Source organism: Branchiostoma belcheri, unplaced genomic scaffold (assembly GCF_001625305.1).
Source record: "Branchiostoma belcheri isolate BF01 breed outbred unplaced genomic scaffold, Haploidv18h27 scaffold9, whole genome shotgun sequence".
NCBI lineage: Eukaryota > Metazoa > Chordata > Leptocardii > Amphioxiformes > Branchiostomatidae > Branchiostoma > Branchiostoma belcheri.
In genome coordinates this window covers 4,760,697-4,772,527 of record NW_017804575.1, presented here as the reverse complement: position 1 = coordinate 4,772,527, position 11,831 = coordinate 4,760,697, and the positions used below count along the sequence as shown (strand labels likewise).

Below are 11,831 nucleotides of genomic sequence, written 5' to 3'. Positions count from 1 at the left end.
GGGGGGTAATTTCCTGTTGTTGTAGATACAAATACAAATACATGTAAACGTCTGAAACGAAATAGTGTGCTTTGGATAATCATTATTAACAACTTTTAAAGTCAAAAGCCTGAAATTACAGTATCATATGTGTTTACATCATTTGTATGTAGGCTCACTAAATTATTGCGCTTTGAAAATGTTTACCAGATGAGTACTGAATGTGACTGTAAAGGAGTCTGCAGACAGAGATGATTTTGCCGTTTTACTTTCAAGAAAAAAATGAATAAAAGTCTTCTCTTCGCACAGTCATGCTCCAGAAACCAGCCATACTGTTGGCCCTGTTGGCGTTGTCATGGGAACTGGCCAACGCCCAGTCCAACACCTGTCCAAAGGGGTGCTGGTGTACAGGTAAGGACTTGCAACTATGTATAAAGATCATCTTCAGCTATTCTTCCTTATTTTTAGCTTTAAATTTATCTATAAAGTTTACAGCCGTTTCACATGCCATCCATACCATCTGTTTTCTGTCAGTATTATATATAAGGCCACAGCAAGTAAATTTTATGGATGACATCCTCCGCAGACTCCAAATCTAATGCGAGCGGGCGAAAAAAAAACAAGGCGGGCCGAAAAAACAAGGTTCTTACATTTAAAATGTTAACTCAATCATTGTACAAATGGTTTTTGTTGAATGCGAACATCACATAGACACGTACAGCCAGCATCACATATAACTGCATCAAAATGAGAAACAAAACATTAAATCAGATCCTTTTCTTGTCTCCTCTCTTCAGTTATCTGCCTTCCGGCATGGCAGCCCATTTTCGGCATGTTGACCACTGCCAGAGGGCTACAAAATTTCTTGTTTCTTTTTTCAAAATCAGGCGAAAATTAATGCGCGCGTGGTCATCCATAAAAATTACTTGCTGTGGCCTAATAGACAAAATAGTGTTCTTATTTCTGTCATAACGCATTGAGTCAATTAAGGGATAGATGATGACTTGAACATTTTCATTGAGGTATGTCGAATTAATCTGTCCCAACAGAAATTAAAGTTGTGACGAATATATGTACAGTTTGTACTTCCTGTTCCCTTATCGTACATCTGTAAGGCCGGCGGATTCAGGATGTGCGGTAACCATATTTATCGTATGTCACATGTGTGTATTTTTAGCCTTAGTGTTGCCCCCGTAATGACAAAGATAGATCGTCCTTCCACAGTTCACGATGCTTCAAATCCAAGGCCACTCTGTCGGCCCAAAGACTTAGGGACTTTGTTACATACATTGTGTTATTTAATCTTGGTGATTCACTGGATATAGGGCATCCAAGCAGAGGTTATTTATTGTTTCTACCTCCATGAGTCGGCTTTTTACCTCCATAAAAAATGAATGGAGGTATTGTTTTAGGCGTGTCTGTGTGTCTGTCTGTGTGTCTGTCTGTGTGTCTGTCTGTCTGTGTGTTTGTGTTTCTGCACATTTGTAGTCAGCATAACTTCAGAACGCCTTCATGGATTGTGATGATATTTGGTATGCTCAGTACATGTAGGTCTTAGGAAGCTGAAGGTCAAGATCAAATATGGGCCTCCTGGTGGCTGACCTTGGTACTGCAGCAGAACGTTTGTATTTTGAGGGAAAACAGATGTGCCGGTTAAAGACTTCCTCTAACGCAAAACACGTGTGGTCAGGCAGCGCGCCTACCAGGTTTGATTGATGATGTTCTATGTACCGTGTAAAACATTTACAAAAACTCATATATTCCATTGAGGTTTGAGATCTCCGAATTCTTGTTTTACGTATTTTAGGCGTTTTATCGGGCCTTTTTTGTACTGGTATCCTTTTTTTCGCCCTGCTGGCAAATGGATGCAGACTTGTCAATTTAATAATGTCTTGCAGCCACCGTAATTTCTGCTTGGAGACTACCGATATGTACAGCTAAAGTTTATACATTAAGTCAATCAAATCTGAGCTTTTAATTTTGCAAAGACATTTTTTTAATGTATACTGTTCTTGTTTTAGATGTTCCTTTCGAGCAACTAAAATATTACATGCTTTCACATATTGTAAGAGATTGAATTGTAAGGACTCATGTCGAATTCTCGAGGGTAAAAGTTGGGGAACGGTGTCCATGACTATGTTAAGGTTGCGCCCTCTGCAGGCCGGACGGTGTACTGCAACCACCAGCACCTGACGGCCATCCCGACCAACATTCCTGACAACACCACTCAGCTCAACCTGCACGCTAACAACCTGTCTGTGGTCCCTTCAGATGCCTTCGAGAAACACGATCAGGTAACACCTTGTACAAGAGGGCATGCAAGCCCTTTTTCGAAAGGCGTAATCAGGCCGTTTTAGACTTCGTAATTCGTAGGCAGCCTCCGCAAAAATCAACGTAATTCGTAATTGGACATTAGCCGCAAATCGTAAAGTCGTAATCAGCTCTGAGACTTTAACATAATTCGTAATAGGCGGCGAAAATTTTGCGTAATTCGTAATCACAACCCCCCTCCCCCCTTGCAGGCCCTCGTACAAGAGCAAAATTGTGCAAAAGCGTATGCTAGCGATATCTACTCATATTTACCTTAGCCTGCACTCTAACAATCTTCTTCTTCTTCAATCTCTGTCATTAGTCTCCAACAGATTCCCTTGCAGGCTGAATAGGTGGTAGAAATCGGCCTAAATGGGAATATATGTTTAAAGTTAAAACTTTTGGTCCAACACAAAAAATTCTCTCACCTAGAGCTTTCGACCAGTCACTCTGGTCTTCCTCAGTAGACTGACCCAGTGAAGCTTGTCACATGGCTTCTTTGAAGTGTGAGGAAGACCAGAGTGACGGTCGAAAGCTCTAGGTGAGAGAATTTTTTATGTTGGACCAAACGTTTTAACTTTAAACATGTAACTACCAACACAGATGAACTTTCATGATAGTAAAAGGGAATATAGTTGTCCAGTGGAATTAGCGGGCCATAGAAGGACCAGTTTGCCTGCCGGCTAACTCCCATGGCCTGCAAAGGAGTCTGGAGGAGACTATTCTGTCGTAAGATTCGGTAACATCCTTGGTCACATTCGTCGTGCAATTTTTGTCAAACAGTTGGCTATAAAATAATTGATCGTCAACATGATATGGCATAACAATGTTGGCCTACACAAGACAGCTTGATTTTGTAGAACACAATTATAACTTTCCCAAAAAGTATCTTTAGATAATCTGATAAAGCTGATAAACCTATCTTCCGGCGGGAAGTGAGTGGGACAAAAGCCTCGGTCACAACCCGCCGTACGTGCTTTTTGTCCGTACGTTTTTTAGGAGGCTACGTCTGCTACGTTTTTTTCTGAAAACGTGGGGAAGGAGTGGCGTCGACGCACGTCACTCGCACGTCACTCGCACGGTTGCGAGTACGGGGGTACGGTACGGGGGTACGGTACGGGGCACGCGCGTCGCTCGTACTCGCACGCACGGGTGGTGAATCCGCAGACCGCACGTAGAAAAAGTTTTACATGCACTTAATGTTCTACGGCGTGTCTGCGTGTTCCCAAATCCGTAGGATTCCGTACGGAGGCGGTACTCACCACGCACGGATGCCCTACGTTTGCCCACGTATTTTGCACGTAGACAGCACGCAGAAGCACGTACGGTGGGTTGTGACCGAGGCTTTAGCCAAAAATTGAAGTTCAGAATGACGAAGTTTACGTTTTTAACCAAACTCTCCAGCTCAGCCTTGTGTATCTCCACTCCAACAACATCGTGGCTATCGAGGACGGCGCGTTCTCCGGCCTGACGAACCTGATGTACCTGTACCTGTCCGAGAACAAACTCACCAAGCTCACGGCGGGGACGTTTGGAGGTCAGGAAAACTGCATCTCTTTCGCAGAAAATGCTAATATAGGCATAGCAAGTAAATTTTATGGATGACATCCTCCGCAGACTCCAAATCTAATGCGAGCGGGCGAAAAAAACAAGGTGGGCTGAAAAAAAACAAGGTTCCTACGATTTAAGATTTTGACTCATCATTGTACAAATTGTTTTTATTCGGTGGGAACATCACATCTACGCAGCCAACATCACATATCACTGCATCAAAGTAAGAAACAAAAATTAAATCAGAGTATTTTTTGTCTCCTCTCTTCATAGTTATCTGTCATCCACCTTTCGGCATGGCAACAGACATCTTTGCCCATTTTGGGCATGTTGACCACTGTCAGAAGGCAACAAAATTTCTTGTGTTTTTTTCCAAAATCAGCAGCGGCGAAAATTAATGCGCACGCTGATGTCATCCATAAAAAATACTTGCTGTGGCCATAGTATGATTTTAAGCTTGTTCATGTACGCATGTGTATTGTGATGTATTTGGTCTAAGGTCAGGTTTGTAGTGGCAGGTAGAAAATGGCCAGAGGTCTTAAACTTTAAGGCCGTGTTTATGTGAAGTCACCCAAGGCTCTTTACATGTTGTTTACCCCGAAGCCGGTTTCAAGTGGCTCCATGCATCTGAACGCTCCAAATCACATTGAAAGCGCCTTGATCCCAAGCCACTTCTAGAGGTGGTTTCGAATCGGTTTTCCCGCATCGCGATTTGCGTCTGAACGCAATGTGATTTCAATGTGACTTCACTTGGTCATGGATTACGGGGTGATATTTCTTTATTTGTATGCAATACCAAATTTTACGTGTCAGCAACTTAAAGAGTAGTAATGGTCAAATAATGTGTCCGTTCTAGGACGAGATTCGCGCCGCCTCTGGCGGGACTACGTCGGCATTCGGCCGAGATACGCTGGGAGGGGGGCATCAGCAAGCAGGTCGTTGACCTCTGACAATAATGACACGCTACCTTGCATGTTTTCATCAAACAACAATGAATGTAGAATCGTGATCGGGCACGTTTTAAAAGGAATGTATGGCACGTGGACCAGATGTGCGGAATGTGAGTTACCCGAATCGCGGTTTGGGTGACTTCACATAAACACGGCCAAATTTGTTCCCTACACATACTCACATGGAACTGTGAACTGACTTAGTACGTTTTTTTCCGTGCATGGTACTTGAAAGGTCATGATCATAAATGAATTTGTGATCTAATTTTAACCAAGAAATTCAGATTCATACCTAGCAAAAATTTGGTATTGGCTGTAGTTGATACATTTTTATCATTTCTAGTTATTTATAGACGCTAACAAGAAATTAGAAACGATAACATGCGTGTGTAACTCGCATTATATTACCATAAGAAAAATCACAACAATAGTTATTGAATTGATGCAGTTTTGTTTGCTTTTTTCTGTAGGCCTAAACAATCTTGTTTACCTGTTCCTTGATAACAACTTTATCGGTAACGTGGAGAGCGGGACGTTCAGTATCCTGACCAACCTGGTGTTCCTCCACCTCCGCTACAACAACCTCACGGCGCTGCACAACGGCACGTTCCTGGGTCCAACCCGACTCAACTCGCTCTACCTCAGGTACATGTATGCGTCTACATGTTTGTAAACCAAAGTTAGGCCACACCGCCTTCATATTATGGATGACATCCGCGCGCGCATTGATTTTCGCCTGTTCTCAAAAGAAAAAAAATCACGTCCTCCGAGGCTGTTGCCTGGCTCTAGGCCTGGGTAGTCCATGGTAGTTAGCGACAATACGGAGCCGGGCACCCAGGCCACCGAAGATCCACGACTCAAGAACTCATAGCAGTACATACGTACAGTGCCGATTCATAACTTCCGCAAGCTGGCTTGTCGTGTACGTCGCTTTGTACGCATGCCGCAAATTCACAAGATCAGCTTTGTATTCCTGTGGTTTAGTAGCATTTCTATTTTTGGCCGGAATTTTCATTTATTCGCCCGCGCGCACTAGTACTAGTTTGGGGGTCTTCAGAGGATGTCATCCATAAAATTAAGGGGGTGTGGCCTTAGGAGCAGCTTGAATTTATTTCCCAAGCAAACTACGCTGTTAGCCTATCTACTGTATCTAATCAAGGAGGAGAACCTCCTACGACATCAAAGTTAATGTAGTATAGTCCATTCAGTCATAATTTGAAGAGAACAAAAATGAGTTGCCACTGTAGAGTAGATCAGGAAAACGCAGAAAACCACTACAAAACCACGCATAAACTTTTAGGGTAACCTATTGGCCCCGCCATCTTGTTGAGACGATGCCATCTTGTTACCTCATTGGTTACAGTACAATATGACCCTGTTCTTATCCAACTGTGCTACATGTATTAGTGTTTTTGTTGTACGTCAAAACATATCAATTTGGTTTTATCAATATACGTTTTTTACACTAGCATTCTAGTTGAGAAGCTATTGAGTTACAATATTATATCACAATCACAGTACGATCTGGATTTTGTTTAATCCACTAGATGAAAATAAAAAAAAGTTGATATGTTTCTTTGTTTGGTCGTTCTGTTTCTAAGCAGCTCTATTCAGTTATGATTAGGCTTATGAATTATCAGAGACTGCTTAAACACTTGTACCAAATGGCATATGGGTTATTGTGAACCAGAATCTGTGACCAAACCTGTGTACACGATTCATATATCTGCAAAAACAAATCATTAACCTAGCCTCGAGCCACGTGCGGAAAGGAACCTTCTCTCGGCAGCTATGTAGGATGGCCGGCTATATCAAAATAATGCGTTAAAAACTCTTCCCCACCGCCGCGGGGCCTGCACAGGAGGCTATCATTAACCGAATATAGACTACTTACGTTAATACACTCGAATTCTTCAATTTTACTAGCAGCACTGTGAACCGTGCAGATGATCCTACGTTATTCTCATATCTTTTATTTAAGATTTAACTTAGTACCACTGAGTTTTAATATTTTATCAATGTAATATAATGATGTAATGGTGATGATGATGAATATACGTTCGTGAATCAATGTAATTTTATTGATAGGTGTTGCAACGTAATTTTCGACATTTCATGTTAATTAGCAAAGGTATTTCACACACCACTTCATGTTGTACGTCTGCTATTTGCTAATAAAGTCATATCGTATATCGAATGAACTGATAGCCCTCTAGCTTCCCTTGTGACTTTTGTTGTATATGTCCTAGCTAACGACGCAAAACGTTAGCATATCCGGATCCCCAACATTCATTCCTTTCTTCATCCATCTCAGCGGTAACTGCATCTCATACGTGGCTCCGGGAGCCTTCTCGGGTCTCCAGGCGCTCCGCTATCTCTACCTGGACAACAACTGTCTCACCGAGCTGCCCGCCACGTCCTTCGAGGTCCTGTCGGGGTTGTACCGTCTGGAGCTGTCGTCCAACCCCATCACAACCCTTCCCGACGGGAGTTTCAAGTACATGAACCTCCTCAAGTATCTCCTGATGGAAGACATGGCGCTGGCTAAGATAGAGAAGAGGGCTTTCGTCGGTCTGAGCGATCTGAAGTACATCTTTTTGCAAAACAACAACCTGGTTACGATGGATCCGGAGGTGTTCCGGCCGCTAAAGAGGGTTCAGGAACTGGAGCTGAACAATAACCAGGTAAGAACAATAACCAGGTAAGAACAATAACCAGGTAAGAACAATAACCAGGTAAGAACAATGACCAGGTAAGAACAATAACCAGGTAAGAACTGTACATTACAGTAGGGGATTATCATTAGATAGCTTTAAGCAATGTTTAGAGTTAGACGTTCAAGTGTTAGGTGTAACAGATCGTTCGGTGTAATGTAGTCAGCTGCCGACGCACCGTATGCCTGTAGTGAGAAGGTGCTGTGTTACGCCGAAGGGCGGTTATACTGGTTATACCGATACAGATACAGAACAATAACCAGGTAAGAACAATAACCAGCAGGTGACAACAATAACCAGGTAAAAAAAATAACCAGATAAGAACAATATAACAATTAGATAAATTTTGAGCAATGACTAAGGCTAGGCGAGGGTAATAATAGCCAGGTGGAAACAACAAATAGGCGAGAATAAAATAACAATGTGGAAATGTTAAGCAGATGAAAACAATAAACAGGTAAAAACTTCACGTTACACTTTGATGGCCAAAACGGTATGCAATACTAGTATTCTCCTTCACTTGTAGTTGGAGGAGTTACCGCCAGAGGGCCTTGCGATGATGCGTGACTTGACCGTACTGGACGTGTTCAACAACAGTCTCCAGTCGTTGGACAGTAGCGTGTTCCCCACACTGCGGTACCTGCACACGCTCAACCTGGACACCAACCCCTGGAACTGTACCTGTCAGCTCAAACACTTCAGGTGGGTTTGAATAGAATAGAGGACGAATGTCACTTTGTTATAGAATGTAGATTATATAGTAAGGCCACACCGTCTTAATTCTATGGATGACATCTGCGCGCGCATTGATTTTCGCCTGTCGCCCTCAAAAAAAAAAAGATCACCTCCACCGAGGCTCTGACCTTGCTCTAGGCCTGGGTAGTCCATGGTAGTCAGCGACAAAACGGAGCCGAGCACCCAGGCTATCGAATTTGAAGCTCCACAACTCATGAATTCCACAAAAAGCCAGCATGTGCCGGCTTGTTGTATACGTCGCTATGTACTGCCGCAAGTTCACAATACTTGAGCTTTGTATTCCTGTGCTTTAGTAGCGTTTTTATTTTTGGCTGGAATTTTTTTTTATTCGCCCGCGCGCACTAGTTTGGGGGTCTTCAGAGGATGTCATCCATAAAATTAAATCGGTGTGGCCTTAAGAGAGAAATGATCTGTATAGGCTTGTAGAAAACCTTTTTCCTTACTTCATACACTTGAGCACTAGAAAAATTCATATTCCTAATGCGACTTGACAAACCTTCCATCGAAAAACATATCTGTTCCTTTATCTCTACTATAAGTGAAAAGCGAGAAGTTGAATTTATGTAATGATAGCTAGTTTTATTTTGTATGTATCTTTTCATCATGTCTTGTTTTGACCAGTACTTAGCCCAGTGTGGCAAAAATGTGCAAAAAAGGTCGTCATTCATTCATTCATTCATTGATATTAAATTGACAATGCACTGTGTTCCGACCAGAACATTACATACAATTCCTTTCATTGGCCATCTTGGTTGAACACTTGTTACTTAAAATGTACATGTCTCGCTGCGTCTACAGTGGCCCATAGGGACAAATTGTGTCGTCTACGCAAACCTTTTAGCTATCTATGCAAATCATTTTGTGAGCTGCAGATTGTCCTTGTGGGCCACCGTATTCTTTAAATGGCTGCACTTTGTCTTGTGTTGGTGGGATCTTGGAGTGACTTTGTAAAGTTTTAAAACCCTTGTCCTGCGGGGCCCATATATATGTGGGTTGCACATACAGTACCATCTATATGGTGCCCTGTATATGTGCGATTTGGGGGTGTTTCTCGTGCAACGCATCACACCGCAGCGAAACGCAACGAATGCGGAAGTAAGTACGCCGCCGCAGGGCAAAAAAAGTCAAGGGTCTGTGACCTGATTAAGACATGAAATAATTTGAAAATATTGTGTAAAAATTGCCAGCAGGACAAGGGTTAAAACTTCTGGTTGGCAAGTCATTACTAGTTATCACAACATATTTGAACCGGACATATGTAATTATTGTAAAGAAAGGTGACTTAATAGGAACCATGCGATCTTGCCCTATCCTTTACAGACAGTTCCTTGAGAACACGTACGTGCGCGCACACCTGAAATGTGCCTCACCTGCCCAGCTGGCGGAAAGGGACTTGAAGACAGTCACTGACGACGAACTTGGCTGCCCGAAGATTGCCTCCACCCTAGAGGCTACCACAAGTACTGCACCCCCCACCAAACCTCAAACATCTCGCACCATAACCCAAGCGCCTGTCACAGCCAGAGAACAATCCGTTACACTTAGCGCTGTGACAAAAATGAAACCGCCGCCGAAGAAGACGGTCCCCCCTCCTCATCAAACCCCGCCGCCGGGAAAGACGACCGAGTCTACCCGGAGACCCGCGGATGCTGACCCGCCTGGGGATCTGCCCGTTACCCCTCCCCATAGCGACTGCTTCATGTACACGCTCTTCCCCAGCGTGACTAACATCAGCTCCGGGAGCATCACATTGCAGTGGGTCTCCACCTTCCCGTACCCAGACAGGTTAGTGGTAACATTCATGCTAATGAGATACAAATTCATGCAAATTACATCACATTGCAGTGGGTCTCCACCTTCCCGTACCCAGACAGGTTAGTGGTAACGTTCATGCTAATGAGATACAAATTCATGCAAATTACATCACATTGCAGTGGGTCTCCACCTTCCTGTACCCAGACAGGTTAGTGGTAATTCATGCTAATGAGGTGCACATTTATGCAAATTACATCACACTGCAGTGGGCTTCCACATTCCCTAAAGTTAAAGTTAAAGTTAAAGTTAAACTTAAAGTTAAAGTTAAAGTTTAAGTTAAAGTTAAAGTTAAAGTTAAAGTTAAAGTTAAAGTTAAAGTTAAAGTTAAAGTTAAAGTTAAAGTCCTCCCCGCAACCATTAGCATGGCCATGGTCGAGTATGGCGGCGCCCATCTCCGTTTCTATAGCCCTTGGGCCACACAGTGCAATCACTACAGTAAAGGGCTGGTCCACTGGTATGTGTTTAACTCCCATACCCTCTCTCAAATGCTGAGTGCTAAGCAGAGAAAGCAGTACATACCATTCTATTACCCACAGAAAAAATAATTAGCGGTAACACGGGTCGTTTCATCTAATGAGATTGAAATGAATATGCAAATGTATTCCAAGAATTTTTGGCCCCTATACAAGTGCCAGTCTCTGCTGATTTGGTGACGGACGTCAGCAATAGGAATATATTTACATAAAATGCATGTATTTGCATGTCATTAGCAGATCCAACACTAACTAGAGAAGTAACATTTGCAAAGCAAATGCATAATGTTTACCTTCGGACATGGTCTGCTCTGTTAATTTTTACTCAAACACATTCACATACATTTACCCCTAGCACATGGTGACAGGAGCAGAGCAGACCATGAAATTGCAACATTATGTAACCAACCACCAGTCTCCATGGTGACAGACGTCAACAAACCACCAGTCACCATGGTGACAGACGTCAACAAATCATGTCATTGGTCAGGTCAGAGGTCAATGTTTGGAGAAGAAGAAGAGCAAATGCATAATGTTTACCTTCGCATAAAGTCTGCTCTGTTAATTCTTACTCAAACACATTCATATAATTGGTCATACAGGAGTCTAAATCCCTCCTGCTATAAAATTGCAACATGGTGTAACACAACACTAGTTACCATGGTGACAGACGTCTGGTTCAGGTCATTGACCTTATTTGTTTGGAGAAGAAGAAGAGGAAGAAACTGAGCAAAAACAATATGTTTTCCTTCGGTAAACATAATTAAAAAAACATTTCCGAAACTTCTCCACTGCAGGTTCCATATCCAGTACAAGCCGTTCGGGCCCAGGTACAAGTGGCGGTCTCTGGACGTGAAGCCTGACGTCACCCAGTTTGTCATGACGTCACTCATGGCGGACACGATGTACATCTTCTGTGTGGAGGTTTGGACGTCTCATATACTTTCAGAGATATTACAATCAATTCAGTTCAGTTCAGTTCATCCTTCTGGTGACACCATGTACTGTGTCCACATATTACAATACTGCGAGATTTCACGTTGAACATGTACATGTATGTGCTAAGCCAAGTATCTATCTATCTATCTATCTATCTATCTATCTATCTATCTACCTATCTATCTATCTATCTATCTATCTATCTATCTATCTATCTATCTATCTATCAATCTACCTATCTACCTATCCATCTATCTATCTATCTATCTATCTATCTATCTATCTACCTATCTCTCTCTCTCTCTCTCTCTCTCTCTCTCTCTCTCTCTCTATATATATATATA

General features: G+C 42.6%; 1 protein-coding gene across 1 annotated transcript in view; it reads left to right on the top strand.

Annotated features, from left to right (window-relative positions):
- The first annotated feature begins 290 nt into the window (after positions 1–290).
- The window catches only part of LOC109487657 (leucine-rich repeat-containing protein 15-like), a 14,277-nt gene continuing 2,736 nt past the window's right edge, over positions 291–11,831 (top strand). Inside the window, exons 1-8 of the mRNA XM_019791661.1 lie at positions 291–390; positions 2,140–2,273; positions 3,694–3,826; positions 5,261–5,435; positions 7,105–7,474; positions 8,031–8,206; positions 9,581–10,045; positions 11,346–11,472. Of these exons, the coding sequence (XP_019647220.1) occupies positions 291–390; positions 2,140–2,273; positions 3,694–3,826; positions 5,261–5,435; positions 7,105–7,474; positions 8,031–8,206; positions 9,581–10,045; positions 11,346–11,472 (1,680 nt within the window). The remainder of the gene's footprint in view (positions 391–2,139; positions 2,274–3,693; positions 3,827–5,260; positions 5,436–7,104; positions 7,475–8,030; positions 8,207–9,580; positions 10,046–11,345; positions 11,473–11,831) is intronic.